This window comes from Vombatus ursinus, unplaced genomic scaffold, assembly GCF_900497805.2.
Source record: "Vombatus ursinus unplaced genomic scaffold, bare-nosed wombat genome assembly UNPS02010193.1, whole genome shotgun sequence".
In the NCBI taxonomy this organism is placed as follows: domain Eukaryota; kingdom Metazoa; phylum Chordata; class Mammalia; order Diprotodontia; family Vombatidae; genus Vombatus; species Vombatus ursinus.
This window is the reverse complement of record NW_020949971.1, coordinates 5,509,834-5,527,752: the sequence shown is the minus strand read 5'-3', so window position 1 is coordinate 5,527,752 and position 17,919 is coordinate 5,509,834. Positions and strand designations below refer to the sequence as shown.

The window sequence follows — 17,919 nt, the reverse complement described above, 5'->3', positions numbered from 1 at the left end:
TTAACTGTTCCTCCCTAAGCTGTCCTGGCTAGGCAGCCCAGTGACCTACGGGCCATGAGTCTCTGCATCTTCTCAGCCAAAGCACAGCTTACTGGGAGCCTGAGGTTCCTGCCCAAACATCAACATTCACCAAGAAAAGCATGCATGCAGTCACGGAAGCAGTGTTGGAAGGGACCTCAGGCTCTCTGCCTCAACCCCTACTCTCACTTTCCAGAGAAAGAAACCGAGGCCTAGGGAGGAGAAGGGACTTGCCCAAGTTCATCAGAGGGCTTCTAGTCACACACAGCACCTAGGACTGATGACAAATACCACCTACCTATCAAGCATGCTTCTTGCCAGAGTGTGACTGAGTGCCTGTGTTTCCAGACTCCTTAATCCCTGCCAGGGGCAGTGTGACTTGGGTGACCTGCTTTCAAAAGCTCGGCCCTGATCTCAGTCAATTTCGGCAAGGAAGTCATCGCGATCATGGCTGACCTTGGCAGCACTTCAAGGTCCCAAACGCGCTCTCTGTGCGTTATCTTGTGTGAGCCTCGACCACCCATTGGGGGTATCGTGGCCATCACGTTCCTCATTGTATGTGAACCTGAGGCCTGGGCTGTGCATGGCTTGTTCAGTTGCAGCTGGTAAGGCTCAAGAGCCAAGGTTACAGCCCGGGTCTTCTGGACTCCAGGGCAGTATTCTCTTCACTGTTCCACACAGTCCCACTGGAGAAGCTGAAGGGGCCACACAGGACCGCAGTGTTAGGAGTCACCCTTGCCAAAAAATGCTATCATCTGGTACTCATCCTTCCAGTGAAGAGGCTGAACTCGGCTAAGCTGGATTAACAGTAGGAAAAAAAAAAGTACACGTTCAGGGTGGCAGGCTCGCCATGAGATGACTAGAGGCATTACGGTAGTGTCCACTGTTGGATGCGGAGGTAGGAAGACCTAAGATAAATCCCACCTCTGATATGTACCAGCTGTGTGACCCTGGGCAAGTTGCTTAATCTGACCTTAAGTCTTCTCTTAAGGTTGGGCAGCTGTCCAACGGCTGATCTGATTAAACCTTTTATCATCTAAAATGAAGGGACTGGCCTCTAAGGTCCAAAAAGCGTCCCCCTCTGCATGCCAGGTTATGCCTGGTAGGCGGCCCAGGAGCCGAGACTCTGTTGTCCGGCAGGTGACTTATCCCTGTGCAGTCTCTGCAGCCTGATGAGAAGAGTTGGGGTCCGGCTGAGCCCTGGACACTATGACCTCTATGGATGGAGGGAGCTCTCCAATGAGTCACAGATCGATGAGGCTATACATGGGGGAATTACATGAGGAAGAGTAAGAGGGCTTATGAAATCCTTACACGTACCAGGCAAGGACAGAGGGTCATACTGTCATAGACTTCCAGGGGAAAGTGACCTTAGAGGCTGAGTCCAATGCCCTTATTTTATAGAAGAGGAAACTGAAACACAGCTGTTCTGGGCGGTATTTGAGCCTGGGTCTTCTTAACTCCAAGGCCAGTGTTCAAAACTCCAGTGCATCTCAGAATCATTGGGATTTTCATCCAGAATCATACACTGACACTTCCTATTTATTTCAGTGATGGGAAATCTTTTCAGGGATAATTGCCCAATTTGATGATAGGGAAATCTTAGGGGAATTGGAAACCTTCACGGACCATCAGCTCTGAAAGACTAGAATCCTAACATGCTCTGAAGCATTTCCATTGAACATCTGCTGTGGGGGGAATCATGGTACATGGCTGGCTCCTGAACCAGAGGACTGGGTTCAAATCATTCCTCTCATGCTTATTACTATGTCCCCCTGGGAGCCTCAGTTCCCTGTCCATCAAGTGAGGAGGCTGAATGAGCTGGCCACACTCCCAGCTCCAGATCTCTGATCCAAAGCCGTATGGCCTTCTTCTGGTGGGAGTCCTGCTGTGCCTATCAATTCCTGAGATTGACTCACTGGGTATAGAGAAACATCGCAAAGGTGGGCAGGAATCTGTTGTTATCCCAATAGTTCAAAGGGTAGGGTAGTTTCTCAAGGCACACAGTGCTCCCCAAACCTCTGAACCATTGCTCTGTGTAGCCAGGTGTTGACTCACCCTGCTGTCTGGTCTGTCTGGGCAGGACAAGCCTATTCGAGGACCCTGCAGCAAGCAGCCATCCCCTTACTTCCCAAGAGGTTTTGTGAAGAGCGCTACCAGAGTCGGTTCACAGGGAGGATGCTATGTGCTGGAAGTCTGCAGGAGCAGAACCATGTGGACAGCTGCCAGGGAGACAGCGGAGGCCCCCTGATGTGCCAACGGTCCGGAGAAAGCTGGGCTGTGTATGGAGTCACTTCCTGGGGTTACGGCTGTGGCGTGAGGGACTCCCCAGGTGTTTATACCAAAGTTTCAGCTTTTATACCCTGGATAAAAAGTGTCACCAAACTGTGAAGAGTTCAGTATGGGAGCCTCAGGAGAAAAGGACACTGGGATCCAGTGGCACTTGAACTGAACTGCTAGTCCACAGTTTAAACCAGTGGCCAACCCACGCATCCTATTCAGGTTGGTGTTGTGACTTTCATCTTTAAGAAACTGAATGTAAGTTGAATACTTGTTACTTTTGTTTCAGGATTCCTGTGCACAAAGAAATTACTTACCATCAAATTGAGGCAAATTTTGCAAAAGCCGCAGAAGGGGTTGGGGTGTTGGTGATTCCAGGAAAGCCTTCATTTCAGCACTGACTGCAGAAACTGGCGTGGGTTTTCTATCTGATTTGTCTCACCTTGGTAGAGTGAATTCCCTGTTTTGCTATTTGCCAATCTGGGCCTTATTTATAATCTCATCTTTTTCCATAGCATTTTCCTCAAGATGAAAAAGATATCAGGGTTCAGGCCTTATTTCTGTATAACCTCAAACATTTATTCAGATTTTGGAATGACTTTTTATATTTATCAATCACCCAGTCTTAGTGTTGATGTGACTTTGATTCAAAGTACATAAAGTATTCTGATTCAATGGGGAAAACAATCTGCCCTTCACTTATTATTCCCAAGTGTGGCATGTCAGAGAAAACATCTATCCCTGAAGACAGGAAGAGGCATGTTCGAGCCTAGCTTCTGACACATCCTGGCTATCAGACCCTGGGCTTTCCCCTGTCAGTGCGCTACGCTGCCAACCTGCATTGGTACAAGGCATTTCCTAACCTGCAAACTCCTTAAACCAATGAAATCAAAGACCACCATCCCTAATATCCTGTAAGTTAGTATGTGGCTACAAATCTGAAGGCCATTCTGCATCTTCCCAGTAACCTACAGACAAGGGGAAAGAGATACAGAGCAGATGTGTAAGCTTACATTCACAACCTGCATGTGAGGGAGGGGGATCTCGGCCTCGAGACCCGCTAGTCAACCCTGCTCCACATGCCTGCCTCAGGATCCTTGCAAACATGTGTCCGCTCAACCAGTTGTCAAGATTCATGGCAACTGCTCAGGGGAAATACATTTGAACTGCCTGCCCCCCCAAGCCCCAGAACGCTGAAGGGAGCTGTTCAAATCATAATGGGAGCCACGGTACAATTCCTCATCCTTGTATCTTGTATTTATTTGGTTTTGGCTCTTACAGTACCTCACTGCGTAACAGAATTTTTCCTTAGGGGGAACATTCCTTGCAGGGACTGTCCAGTGAAATCTGATGGTCAAAGGGTTGTGATTAAGGGACCTCAAAAGAGGATAGTGATGTTGGTGGCATCATTCTCTCTAAAAGACTGCATATTAAATTCTGTATCAGAAATACTTGGGGCCAGCACGTTTCAGCATGTACAAAGGGAATTCGCTCTATTTTGACTAAAAGTTTCCCTGAGGTACACCATGGAAAGCTCCCCATCTACCCACGTTTAAGTAGGTTGCAAAGAAGCTGAAGAAATAATTGCATTTGGAGTCAGAGGACCTGTGTTCTAATTCAGGTTCTGTCAGGTTCACTCCTTATGGCAAATAATTTCAAGTTTCTCCTCTATAAAACTGAGGATGTGGGGGAAGGGAGAGAAGGGACAACAGACTTGGACAAGGGACTTCTGTAAGGTCCCTTCTGGTTCTAAATCCGATCTTTTGATTAACAGTGAAAATGTTTCATTTTTAAAACAACTTTTTACTTATAAAATCATTACAAGTTTCAGAAGTATTTAAGTGAAAATGTATGTCCCTTTACACTATTTTTCATCAGAAAAAAAGTAACAATTGGATTGATACAGTACTTATTAAGCAGACACTACGTACAGAGTGCCCTGCTGAATGTCGTGGAAGCTACAAAATGTATATGGCAGCCTTCCCATGGAGCTTATAGTCTAACAAAGAAACTGATTGAGAATCTCTCAACCTGAAATCCAGAAGAGCCCAGGGAGAATCTCACCTACCAGCTGGGTCAGTAACTTCAGGGACCAGCTGAAAAAGGAAAGATTACTCAAAGCTAAGTAGGGGAGCCACTAACTAGAAAGTGACTCTTCAAACATGGGTTTGGTTTTTGGTAGCCCTTGTACTAAAAGGTTCAGCACCGTAGCAGCAATGACAGCCGACAGGCAGCATACTGCAATAGACAGAGACCAGTCCGAGTTTCTACTAAGGTTATCCACATGAAGGCACTTCCTAGGGCCCTCCCTGGAAACTTGGGCACTCTTGTTTGCATCCTACACCATTTCTCCCAAGCTCCTTTGGAGTCTCACCAAGCCAGGACTACTCAGGGTCTGTGCTCATTAAGCTTTTCCACTTGGTAACATTCTGACTTATCTGGTTCTTTTTATCAACATAGAAACAACACATGGTGTTGACAAATGCACAAACTCCTCCTTGTTGCGCCCGTTTCACGTCTAATGCCATCCGACTCTGAACCACCACCTGAGACAGGGGGTCTACCTCTAGCCGCAGGTTGGAAATGGCATCGAGGGTGGCACTGAAACCTTCTTCCACAGCTGCGGACATATTCACTATTGCCTTCTCAATTTCCAAAATCCCAAGCCACGGAAACAAGGCTCGAGCAAAAGCATGGAATCCTGAGGGTTTCTCAGCCAAAAGATTAGTAGTCCGCTTATGAAACCGATTAATGAAGCTCCCGGGGTTGGGGACAGATGTAGAGGTCAAGGTCTTGTGTATCTGTAGATCAGGGACTAGATAAGCTATGGTGCATGTTCCTCCCCACCCTGGAGGTAATGCCTTATAAGCATAATTACCACAAATGAAATAAAGCCCTGGCACTCTCGTGAGGGATAGAGTAAGCCTGTTACCAGAATATTGGGCCCAGGTGGAATTTGGTGACCACCGTTCTTTCCCCTGTATCATCAGAGTACCTGTTTCAAAGTACCAAGGGCATCGCTTGTCAAAGTTTTTCCACAAACGGGTCAAATGGTGCCAAGGGGTGTCATTATAGGCACAAAGTATAGACTCAAACATCTGGTACAAAAGTGTAAAGTTGACAAAAGATCCTTCCCCAGGGCAGCTGGACATATTGAAGCTCGTGTGGACAACCTCTCCCCCTTCAGCAAGTACATATAAAGTGTCATTATGACAGTTCTTTGTTTCACTTTCCCAGTCGGCAGAGGTATAATTGAGGGGGAGGATAGTGAAGTTGGAATAGCTTTCTTTTCCCCAAAATGTCATCAGGGAGGTCTTCCCGCATTTTAGGTTTCCTCCGCTATTGGATCCAGGGTCCACTTCCCACGTGCCATCATCAGTATCAAACCACAGGGTCTGGGCACATCTTTCCTCCGGAACATCGCCTAAGTATACGGTTCCATTGTCGTTTTGGATACACAATGGATACTGACCTCGGTGTTGTATTCGATATTGTGGATGTCCTGCAACTTGGTAGTTGTAAAAGGAGCGGCTTACATGTACTTTGTATTTCAGTCCTTTCCCATATTCAGGGGAGAGGGGCCGGCCTGTGTATTTCCACAGATACTGGTATTTAGAGTAGGAGGAAGAATAATACACGCCGTATATGGATTCGTTGACCCAGTGGGAGAGTGGAGCTGGAATGGGGATCAGGGAAACCTCACTTTCCATATTACCCACTTTATAACAGACCCAGCAATCTGTTAAGTTTGCAGCAGTAACGGCCCTTTGTATTGATGTGATAAAGGGATGCCGTGGAAGGGCATGACCTGCCAGGCCAAGTCGTAGGAGCACCGTGATGACCATGACACGTATGTTCATCATCTCTTGCTTCATTATGGGCATAGATGAGATTTACATTAGCCTGGAGTTTAGCCACAGGACCAGGGTAAATGCTGATAGCATTAACAGTTAAGGAAAGAAAGGGTAGGATTCCACATAATCTACCTAAAGTGACCCAATTCCTACTGACAATACATCCGGAAAAGGAGAGCCTTGGGCTTGGCTCTCAAGTATCTACACGACCTTTCCTCTGGCTTTGATTTGTAGCATGACTTGTCAGAACAATTCAATAGGGGCCTTTCCCACCAGAGTTCTACAGAGCACTTCCAAAGGCGAATTTTGATCAGGACTTGGTCTCTGGGTCAGACACTGGGAAAGGGTTGTGTTTTAGGCATCATCCAGGCATCCTGGGCTTCTCTGCACAAACAAGAAAGAATTCCGGTTAGAGGACAGAATACAGTCTGTGGCTCCCTCAATTCATTCCCTGACGGTAGGCCAGGTGGCATGGATCACAAGGTAACAAAGTATGTTTTCTACCTTGGGTGTTCCACAACTTCAAGAAAGCCAAGCGTACAACTACAAGCCATTTCAGTATCATTACAGAGTTTTCACAATACTCATTTAATGTCCAAGTTCTCTCAGTCTACATGTCCAGAGAATTAGGGATGGTAGGGAGTGTGAATTAAGAGAATACAAGGGCTTTAGCCATCTTGTGACCAAGACTGGAGGTGAAGTAGGTCCCTTCGTTGGATCCCAATTTGGGAAATAAATTGGAGGCCCATTTCTTTGCTACTGTGAAGAGAATCAGCTCAGGGGCAGCTAGGTGGCAAGTGGATAGAGCATCATTCCTAGAGTCAGGAGGACCCGAGTTCAAATCCAACCTCAGATATTTGACAATGACTAGCTGTGTGAGCCTGGGCAAGTCATTTAAACCCCATTGCCTCACTAAGAAACTCAGCTCTAGCAAGCTAACATTCTACCATCCACTAAACATAAAAACATTAACCAATAGGCAATGAAACTGATCTGCAGTGCTCTAAAGGGTATACTTGGTCAGGGAGGGATGCTTTCATCAATCCCTTCTCCTGGTCTGCAGTGGAACTCTTGTTAGCTTGCCCACTGTTTTGTGATGGAAACAAAATTTATGACTATTAGACCAAATCTTTTATATTATACTCATCCTTCTGCCTTTGCACACATGGCTCATTAGATGGCACACAAATGCACTTCAGCAGAGAAGGGGGCACTGATTGGCAGGAAGCTTGTTTGGACTATGAAGCTAGATGGGAGGGCTCAACAACCCCTGGGTTTCCATTTCTCATGTTTCAGATAAGAGGTGGGATGGTGAGGCAGAGATATGGTCCCTCATAGATAAAGGGATATAGCAATGAGGATAAAAGACAGAGGGATGCTAATGTCCGATGGCAGCCATGTCTGCCCCCAAATTTCCTACTCCATTGTGCTGGTGTGGGTGGGACAGCGTTCAAGGTCGTGGTGCATAGATGGATGGCCTCAGCTTGGGGTACTAAGTGGCCATGGGATGACCAGGTGATGGCAAGACTAAGGAACCCAGTTCTTCCAGATCTTGCCCAATGTGGAAGTAGCATGCTGCAAATGTCCTTTTACAATCTGTGTAAATGTTAACAGAAACATCAGACACAAGGTGGCAGGCATGGATTAGGGAAATAGGTTCTGCCACCTTGGCTAGGTCATGGTCAGAAGTTAAGTAGGATGTAATAAATGTAGGACGCAGCTGGGGCAGCAGGGGTACTGCACTTGCAGGCGGATCACACAAGTGGATTTAATCTGAATTGGCAACAAGGATGACTACAAGCTCATTGCATGGCTTTCTAGAGGTAGATTACCTAGAAACAATGATAGCAGGTCTGTACTGAAGCAGGAAGAGAATTATGGAGTTAAGTGCCTGCTCATAGATGGTCTATTTCCAGGTAGGCGTTGAGTATGATGGACCAGAGCAAATAGCACAGGGAATAGAAATTAGAAAGGTGCCTGAATATGAGGGGCTTTTTGCACTGAGGGCAGGTGCAGCCAAGGAACGCAACAGTGGGAATCCTTGGGCTATGGTGTTGGGTGGTTGTGAAATGTAGCACTGAGCTATGTACTGGGACCAAAAGGTCTGCACAGAAAGGCTACAGCCATCCTAGCTTCTTTGTGGCATTAGTGTGATGGGGTTTGTTGAAATCTTTCTCGTGTACCCTGACCCTCACGATGGGACACCAGCTCTGGCAGAGTGGGAAGCAAGAGGTGCTTCCTAATTCCTGAGTCGGCAATCTGTAGCATTCACATTCGCTGGATGACCTTGAAATGGGACTCCAAGCTACAGGCCTGAAGGGAAATTTCCTAATTAACCAAGTGAGTGTCAGCCTATTGCACAAACTAGGGCTTGGATGTGAGGCCTTAAAATCCCTCTTGGCAGAGGCAGCTAGGTGGCACAGTGGATAGAGCACCAGGAGGACCCGAGTTCAAATCCAACCTCAGACCCAAACACTTGACACTTACTAGCTATGTGACCTTGGGCAAGTCACTTAACCCCAACTGCCTAAGCAAAAAAACAAAAACAAAAAACAAACCCTCTTGGCCAGTGATGTCAGCAGCTACAATCAGAAACCCTACATATAGCCTATTAAAGTACTTAACAGGTATCTCCTTGAAGAAATAAGGGTTTCATTTGGGAATGACAATTCTAAGTTCCCTTAAGTTTGATTATGGAGGAAAAGGAAGTCAAGGGCTAAGTAGGTGGTACAGTAATAGTGTTCTGGACCCAAAGTCAGTTCAAATTCTGCCTCACTAGATTGTGACCGGGGGGGGGGGGGGGGGGGGAATCACTTTGCCCCAAGTTTCCTTAATGTCTAGAAATGATAATGGAAGCATTTCCCATTTGCTCATCCTAGGAAACAGGATTTGAAGGTAAAAAACCCAACCTTGGATTAAGATGCACACAAAGGGGTTGAATTCCAGGCCTTCTCAGATTTTAAGGGAAAGGTTAGCACCAACTTGCAGAGATTTTGGTCTGTAACTTGCACCACAAATCCCTTCCCATTAAGTTCACATGTGTAGACAGGGACATTCATCAGAGGGGCCCAACAGACCAAGACAAAGGCCCACCAATCCAGCGGCACATGCTTCCCTGGAATAGGCCAAGGAACCCTCATCAAGTTCCAGTTGGATGGTAGAGTGGGTGGGGTCCTTTTAAGAGTGAAACTCAAAAGGTTTATACAAGTTCAGGGTTCACTCCTAATTGTTTAATGGGGCATTACTTTATCTCTAAGGCACTGCCTGTCTTATTTCCTTTGATCCTCACACCGTGAGAGGTAGGTGCCATTATCCCCATTTTACAGATGAACAGTGAGGCAAGTAGGTCAGCCCAGGACTACATAGCTAGGTGTCTGAGGCTGGATTCAAATCCTGGTGTCTTCCTGGCTCCAGACCCAGGGCTCTATCCATTGTACCTTCCAATGGCCTTCTTTGTTCTCAGCTTCTTGTGGTACCGTCTCAGAAGATGTAGTTTGTCAACTGTTTGGGTCATGTGTGACCCTTATCCCAAGGACAAGTTTCAAGATGTTCAACCAGGGCATCTATAAGCCAGTTGTCCTGACTTTCACCTCGCCACTGCACTTCAATGACTGAGTGAGGCTCACAACTTTGCACAGATCTGCCTCACACAAGTCCAGACATTACTCTTCTGATGTCACTGGTGGTCTTCAAAAACTCACAAGCATATGACTCTTTATGTTCTTTGGTGTCTGGGTTTAGTGAAGTTGACTGTTATTTCATGGCACCTATCTTCCCTCAGTCAGGGCAGGAGGAATCACTACCCTCTGGGTACTTATGTTCTCACTATCTGATGGCAAGACAAGCCACAAAAACCAATCTAAAGCCTATTTCAGATTAGGGTCTACTATTGACCAAACCAGTTTCATTTTTTTATTATTAGTCACAGTCTGAGAAAATATACAGCAGTGTTCCAGAAACAAACACAGTAGGTTAAATAGCCTATTTACTGGATACCCCAATTTTCTTAGACAGGGGGGTAAATCTTCTCCATTTGGGATAAAGACAAATGTTTTGACAAATTCATCTTCATGTACATTGTCTTGAATCCCTTTTATCTTTCAGATCAGGTCTCACTCATATTTGTGTCTAGGCTTTAGAAAGGTACAGAAAAGGCATAAGAAAGGGTTGGAGTAGGGGCGGAAGGGGAGCAGAGCAAACTCAGTTCCAAAAGTCCTACTTAGGGAGAAGTACATGAGGATAGGTCAGAAGGGAAAAAGAAAGGAGGTAAAGGTTTTTAAGGTGGTGAGAACAATTTGGGATAGATGTTTCTGAGACAAGAATTTTTTTCTATTACACTAAAAATTTATTTCTGATTTGTTAGGAAATCCTTCTGCAATGCTTTCCTGTCTTCTCCCTCAATAATTAATTTATCTTGGGTGGAGCCTCCTAAAAAGCCCCATAAATAGATCATTAAAGTCATGCTCTCCCTGAGTTGCACATCTGAAATCATCCTTGGTATCCATACACATAAGAGTCTGGCAGGGAGTTACACTGGCTAACTAGAAATCTTAATCATTTATAGCAATGGAGTCCCTAAGGGTGGGCTTACAGTGCTAAGCACTGCCCCCCAGACCTCTATCTGAAGGGGTCACAAAATGATTTCTGCAGAATCTATCCTGTCTTGCCAGGTACTTGGGATCATTTTCTCTCAACACTCACTGGCAAACATGCAAACACAACATGGAGTTAATGAAGAAGGGGGACTGGGGTCTCAGAAAGGCTTCTTGAAGGGGGGATTAGAGCTAAGTCTTGAAGGAAGGCAGGTATCCAAGAGGTAGATGTGTGGAGGAAAAATATCCCAGAATGGTTTGTATGCACACGTGCTTGTCTGGGAAAGATTTGTGCAAATGTAAAAGCAACTGTGTTGAGAACAAGAAATTTGCCAATCTAAATGAATAAGAATACTAGAGGGCAGTAAAATAACTGGAAAAGGCCTGGATGTGAAGGAGTTTAGAGTTGACAGCGAGCCACTGGAGTTTGAGTAGGGGAGAGGGCAGGATGTGATGGGGACCTAGCACGGTAGTTGTGAGCTAAGACACAAACACACTGGATATCTCTGTGGGGTCAGTGCCAGAATCAGGGAAGACATCTGTCTGAGGCCATGAGCCTATGTGATCACTGAAGACTATACCTTCAACAATAAGGAAACCAGAAGATGGGAACAATTACATCTGGGGGATGAAGATGATGGATTCTGTTCTGTACATTCTAACTTTGAGATCAAAGATTGGGGCCGAACAAATAGACGTTGAGAATCATCTGTGCCAAGATAACTGAACTCCATGGGACATGATGAAATCCCCAAGTGAGATAATAAAGCAAAAAGAGAAGGGGGCAAGGGGAAGATAGCAGAAAGAGGAAATACAGGGCTCTCCAAAATTCTCCCACAAACAAGGTACAAGTTAAAATGAGCCAAGCAGGGGAAGACTGATGGCCCTGTACACTGTTGAGGGAAGCCAGGCCCAATTATGATGACTAGAACTGGTCCCTATGGCTGTGGGAGGAGCAAGCACAGGTGAGCACATGCCTAGTGGGTGTGGTAGAAGAGGTGGGCAAGGACCTTGCAGAAGAGCAGAATCCCTGGTTTCAGTTCCAGGGTAGAGGAATGAGCTCATGTTTGCAGCTACAGGAGGGCCTAAAGGAAGCCAAGAGCATTTGGCGATAGCATGGCTGGGGGCCCTGGTTATAGATGGGGGTCAGAGGAATGCCCAAGGTTGGGCCCCTAGACAGAACTCAGAAAAAAACTGTACAAAGGTACCCCCCCCACCTCACACACACCTTGGTACTAGGAACCTGACTGCCACTAAAAAAGAAAGCAAATGAGAAAGAACTTAACCACAGATAGTTACTATGGGGATAGAGAAGATCTGGGTTCACACTCCAAAGACAGTAAAGTTAAAAAGCCACTCCTACTTCAAAGAAAAATGTCAAGTGGTCACAAGACAAAAAGAGTTCTTGGAAGAACTTAAAATGGCTTTAAAAATAAGAGGCTGAGGAAAAAGTAGGGGAAAAAAAGCAATCCAAGAAAATGAAGGTAATTACAAAAAGAAAGTCAACCAATTAGAGTTCCAAAAATTTAAGAAAAATCTACCAATTACCACTTGAAACAGATACCATGATGAAAAGTCACAGGAATACTATAGCCAAGTTTTAAAGTTCTCAGGTCGAGAAATTACAAGCAATGAGAAAAACAATTTAAATATGATGGAGCTAAACACAGGCAAGATAATGAAAGATCTAGCAGCTTCTACATTAAAAGACCAAAAGGCATGCAACATTTTATTTCAAAGAGTAAAGGGTTATAACCAAGAATACTTAAATAACTTACCCAGCAAAGCTGAGCATAATCCTGAATAGGGGAAAAAAAGACATTCTGTGGGGGAAAAAAAAAAAGCCCAGAACTCCAATTACTTGAGTAGTTCGAAAGAGGATACATAGAAGGCTTGGGTTTGAGTTGAATATGATGGGATGATTTTAAAAAATAAAACTAAACTGGGTAGGGAGAACAATAGAATAATTATCTCATTTAAAGGGGAACTGCTATAGAGGAAGGTGGAGGGCTAGTAGCTCTGAACTTTATTCTCATCAGAAGGTGGTTAAAAAGGGAACATATACAAAGGTAGAAGTCTTCTAAATTTATAAGGAAATAGGAGGGCAAGGGGACAGTACAAGAGACGGACTTTTAGAAGGGTGTATAGATCAAGAAGTAGGAGGGTGGGGGGGGGATAAAGCAGACTTAGAGGAGTGGGCAGATCAAGGCCTAGGAGGAGCTTAAAGAGAGTATTAAGTGAGAGATTCTTTAAAGAGTGCATATTAGGGAGGGAGGTAGTGGTTGGAAATAAATTGGACATGTGTGGAGGGTAGAGAGGACGAGAAGGATAACAGTGAGGAAAAACAAAATGGAGGGAAATATACAACTAGTAATAACTTTGAATGTGAATGGGATGACCTCACCCATAAAAACTAGACTGGCTAGCAGAATGGATTAAATATCAGAATCTGACAATATGTTTACAAGAAACACATTAAATGAAATACACAGAGTTAAAAAAGGGCTACATAGAATTTATTATGCTTCAGTGGATATAAAAAAATAGCAGGGCTAGCAATTATGATCTCAAAGTTAAAGCTAAAATAGATTTAATTAAAATGAACAAGGAAACTACATTATGATAAAAGTACCACAGACAATGAAGCAATATCAATACTAACCTATATGCGCCAAATGCTATACCATCTAAATTTTTAAAGAAGTTAAATTATAGGTAGAAACAGATAACAGTATTATAAGTGGCGGATTTTACCCCTCCCCCTTTCAGAATTCATTGATCCAAACAAAAAAACAATTAAGAAGGCAGGGAGGTGAATAGATTCTCAGACAAGCTAGACAAGCTAGACAGCTGGAGAGAACTGAATGGGAAATAGAAAGGAATACAGCTTTTCCTCAGTAGTACATGGTACCTTTACAAAAACTGACCATATACTAGGACATAAAAAGTATAGCTAAATACCAGAAAAATTAAATGCATCTTTATCAGATCACAACAAAATAAAAAATTATATTCAATAAGAGACCATAGAAATAGATTGGAAACTAAACAACCTAATCTCAGAACAAATCATAGAATCAAAAATTTCATTAAAGAGAATGACAATAAAACAAGATATCAAAACCTATGGGATGCAGCAAAAGCAGTAATCAGAGGAAAACTGCTATCTCTAGATACTTATATCAATAAAATTGAACAGACCATTAATTCAATGGTATATGCAATTTAAAAAGAAAACTGGAAAAGCAAATTAAAAATTCCCTATTAAACACCAAATTGGAAATCTTAAAAACACAAAATATTTTCCCTTAGGTAGAAGCATCTACCTAAAGCCATCAGCAAGCATCATTTGTAATGGGGAAGCATTCCCACTAAGACCAGGCATGAAATAAAGATGCCCACTGTCACCAATATTGCTCAATACTGTACTGGAAATCCTAGCAATGGCAAAAGAAATTAAAGCTATCAGAATGGGCAATGAAGTAGTAAAAGCACACCTTTTTGCAGTGACATGATATACTTAGAAAATCCCAATTCAACAAAGGGGAGACTAATTTTAGCAAAGCAGAATACAAAATCATCAGCATTTTTATATATCACCAACAAAACCCTGCAAAAAGATACCCCGTTTAAAACAACTGTGGACAATATAAAATACGCGGGAGCATACCCACCACAACAAACCCAGGATTACATCAACGTTATAAAACATTTTACACAAATAAAGTCAGATTTAAATAATTGGAGAAATGTTATTTATTCAATGCCATTGTCAATTAAATTACCAAAAATTTATTTTACCGAGTTTGAAAAGAACTCCAAAAGAACTTCTTTTGGAAGAAAAGGCCAAGAATATGAAAAGAACTAATAAAAAATAATAAAGGAAGGTTTAGTAGTGCCAGATCTTAATCTACATTACTTATCAGATTTATGGACAGAACAATTTATGAATACAGGTAAGGGAACAAAATTAGATATAAAAGAGATAATTCTGATTACATTAAATTAAAAAGGTTTTGTACAAATAAAAACAATGTACCCAAGATCAAAAGTAGAAAATTGGGGAAAATGTTTAGACAGTTTCTCAGATAAAAGTCTCATGTCAAATATATAATACCAATCATTCACCAATTGATAAATGGTCTTTTTGATGAAGAAATCAAAACCAGTCTCGAAAAAAGGCTGATTAGAGAAATGCAAAGACAACTTTGAGCTACCATTTTATACCTATCAGATTGCCCAAAGAGTTATAAAACTGTGTATACCCTTTGGCCCAGTAATACAACTATTAGGTCTGTTTCCCAAGATGATTAGGGAGAAAAGGAAAAGAACTTAAATGTTCTAAAATATTTCTAGAAGCTCTTTTCTTTGTGGTGGCAAAGAAGTGGAAATCAAGGGGATGCCTAAACAAGTTGTGGCACATGATTGTGATGGGATATTACTGTGCTATAAGAAATGATGAGCTGGTTGATTCTGGAAAAACACGAAAAGACTTAAATGAAGAGTGAAATGAGCAGAACCAAGAGAATGCTGTACAGAGTTAACAGCATTATTGTTCTAAGAATAGTTTTGAAGGACTAGAGTCATTTGAGTATTATACTCAAAATCAACTATGAAAGATGCTATCCAGTAAAAAAAAAAAAAAAAAAAAAAAAGATAAGCATGCATGGTGCAGTTTTACACATATATACATAGTTGTGTCTAATGGTAGACTTCTCTAGAGTGGGGTACAGAGGGAAAAATAAAAAGTACACAGCAGAGAACAAAAGAAAGCCTAGAAGGAAGCAAAGAAAAACAGAATAGCTTTGAAAGTTATGTGTAGTACTTATTACATAGCTTCTCAAATAGAAATTTCACAATTTAAAATTGAATCCTTTTCTATGTAGTGCAGTATACATGGAAATGCTCTTGTCTAGGTTCAAAATTATAAAAAACTTAAAAATTAGGAAAGTAGCAGGGGAAGATAAGGGATGATGGTCAACGATAGTCTTGGGTGATGTGACCAGGATGAAAACCCGAAAGAGACCCGGGGAAAGAACCGAGAGCTGCCATAAAACCCCAGAGAGTATCCAAGGCCATCAAGTGGGTCAAATTCTGCAGAGCAAGGAGCATGACAATTGAGAAAATGTTAGATCTGGCTATTAAGATCACTGATCACTTTAGAGTGCAGTTTATTTGAATGAGACCAGAACCAGGTTGCAGAAATGTGAAGGGTTTGGAAGGGACTAAGAGGTAGGTGAGAAGGAGGTACCAAGTGTAGATGGCTTGAGACAGTTCTCAATTAGCTTAGCCATTAAAGTGGGAAGCCAGGCCTCAAAGTTGGCCAGGAAACAAAAGAAGGATTTTGTGCACAGCATTTTCAGAATGATTTAAGGGGATACGGAGCCTCCTCCCGAAGTCAAGAGGGGCTATGACATTTTTGCTTAGCAGTGGACCTCAGGGGATCCCTGCTCCTATTATCGTATGTGGTTTCAGAGTTAAAGTCATTCCAATTCCAACACCAAATTGTTGGGGCATTTCTCAATCTGGGATCCAGAGAGAACAGCACCCACCGGCTGAGTGTGAAGACTGAAAGTCAGTAACTTCAGAGGCTAGCTGACTGAAAAAATGGGAGATTACATTTATTCGAAGCTGGCTCCTAAGTTTACTCAGCTTTCAGATGATAACGGCCAAGGAGCAGCAGCGCACTGCAGCAGATAGAAAGGAAACCATCAGGGCACAGATGTGTCAAGGGCTGCCTGCGTGCAGATCTGGGGCACCTCGTTCTTACCCTCCACAACAAGGCACGCAGAACGGTAAGGCAGCTAAGATGTACCACGTTATTGAAAAGTTCTTGATAAACACAAAGATAAGGTCTTCTAGCCGGCGCTGCCAGAGTAACCAAAGCCAGGACCCTTCCTTCTTACCACTTCCAATCCCTCGAAGCCTGCAGGAAAAGATTAACACGACACTTCATATGAATAAACTCACGTCCTGGTCGATGCAAGCTTTGCAAAACTTTATTAGTTAGCGAGACTTCGGTGCTCTCTTTCTCTCTAATGTCAGAGCAAGAACCAGGAAAGACACTTACTTTGGGTCTGTACTCCCATCTCCCATCTCCCCTTGCGTCCGGGCACCTGGAAGCGTAGCACAGCGTTAGTCTGCCCGGCCCACCACGCGCCCCGCCCCCCTCGCCCACGTCGCGCGTGTCACTTGCACAAGTCAGAATCTGATACCAATTAGATGGTGACAGCTTTGCCAATAAGCAAGATCATGCTTTTCCATGGCTAGGAAGGGAGACTGCCACAGCCGGCAGGGCCCAAGGATTCATGGAGATTCGCGGTCCCGGGAGGCCCCCGCCTCCGCCTCCGCCTCGCGGGGTCCCCCCGGTGGGGGGCCGCCGTCACCGCCTCCCGCACCCCAAGGGAGGAACCCCGCAAACACAGGGGACTCGCCGCCTGTCCCCCGGCCACCCCAGACTCAGTTTCCCCTTCGGCAGGGTCTGGAGTCCCGGGCACCGCCACGTGGGGGTACTAACCGGGACCGGCTCGCGGCGCATGCGCCCCTGCCCGCCCGCCCCACGCGCGCGTGGAGATGGCGTGCACGGCCTCCTCGCTTTCTCGCGCGCTAGCGGATCACCCACAGGCCCCCCGCCGGCCCTGACGGACCACCCCCCCCACACCCAGCGCCCCCTCACCCAGGTGGGCCAGACGCGGTCAGTGCCGCGGCCTGCACAGCAGTAAAAGAGCCACCAGCTGCTCCCGCCATAGAAAGGCCGAACACGCCTCCGCGCACGCTTTTATAGCTACGGTGACGTCCTTCCGGCCCGGGGAGGGCGGGGCCTGTGCCGCGCCCATCTGCGGCCGCTTATCCTGCCAGGGACGCTTAAGGCCACGCCTTGGTGGGCGGAGCTTTGGAGACGCTCTGTGTGTGTGGAGGGTGGGCGGAAATTGAGGCCTGCGCGGGACGGGGGCGGGGCCTAGGCGTTTGTGGGACTTAGGGAGCGGCGTCGCTGCGGCTGCGCGGGAAAGGGATGTGGGCGTGGTTTGGAGTTATATCACGTGGGGAGGGGGCGGGAAGGCGTGGTTCAGGAAGCTGAATCCGTAGAAGGGCGTGGCTCGAAGCGGCGGGGCGGGGCTTGGCCGGGTGAGCTTTCTCCGCGAGTTCTCGGGGGCAAGCCGGGGTGGGGCTACGAA

General features: G+C 44.9%; 2 protein-coding genes and 1 non-coding gene across 10 annotated transcripts in view; 1 reads left to right on the top strand and 2 right to left on the bottom strand.

The window, feature by feature from the left end:
• Window positions 1–2,926, top strand: part of PRSS12 (serine protease 12) — a 75,621-nt gene extending 72,695 nt beyond the window's left edge. For both annotated transcript variants that reach the window (XM_027853759.1, XM_027853758.1), the window contains one exon: window positions 2,102–2,926. In XM_027853759.1, coding sequence (XP_027709560.1) covers window positions 2,102–2,409 — 308 coding nt within the window. In that variant the 3' untranslated portion in view covers window positions 2,410–2,926. The remainder of the gene's footprint in view (window positions 1–2,101) is intronic.
• A 602-nt stretch (window positions 2,927–3,528) lies between these two features.
• On the bottom strand, window positions 3,529–17,500 carry LOC114036962 (endogenous retroviral envelope protein HEMO-like). 7 transcript variants are annotated; one of them, XM_027853762.1, is made up of 4 exons: window positions 17,421–17,500; window positions 16,815–16,860; window positions 16,515–16,670; window positions 3,529–6,536 (listed from the first exon to the last, which is right to left on the bottom strand). In XM_027853762.1, the coding sequence occupies exon 4, from the start codon at window positions 6,180–6,182 to the stop codon at window positions 4,683–4,685; it is 1,500 nt and encodes a 499-aa protein (XP_027709563.1). In that variant the 5' UTR covers window positions 6,183–6,536; window positions 16,515–16,670; window positions 16,815–16,860; window positions 17,421–17,500; the 3' UTR covers window positions 3,529–4,682. The 7 variants fall into 7 exon arrangements, with proteins under 7 accessions (XP_027709563.1, XP_027709565.1, XP_027709562.1 ...); XM_027853764.1 differs by having other exon boundaries at window positions 16,651–16,670; XM_027853761.1 differs by having other exon boundaries at window positions 16,515–16,860.
• On the bottom strand, window positions 16,928–17,058 carry LOC114036980. The gene has a single exon (XR_003568393.1). It is a non-coding gene; the product is annotated as a small nucleolar RNA SNORA24 (small nucleolar RNA).
• Window positions 17,501–17,919: the final 419 nt, after the last annotated feature.

Bases quoted from the DNA above. Each gene is read 5' to 3' on its own strand.
- LOC114036962 (XM_027853761.1), bottom strand. From the start codon at position 6,182: ATGCCCATAATGAAGCAAGAGATGATGAACATACGTGTCATGGTCATC.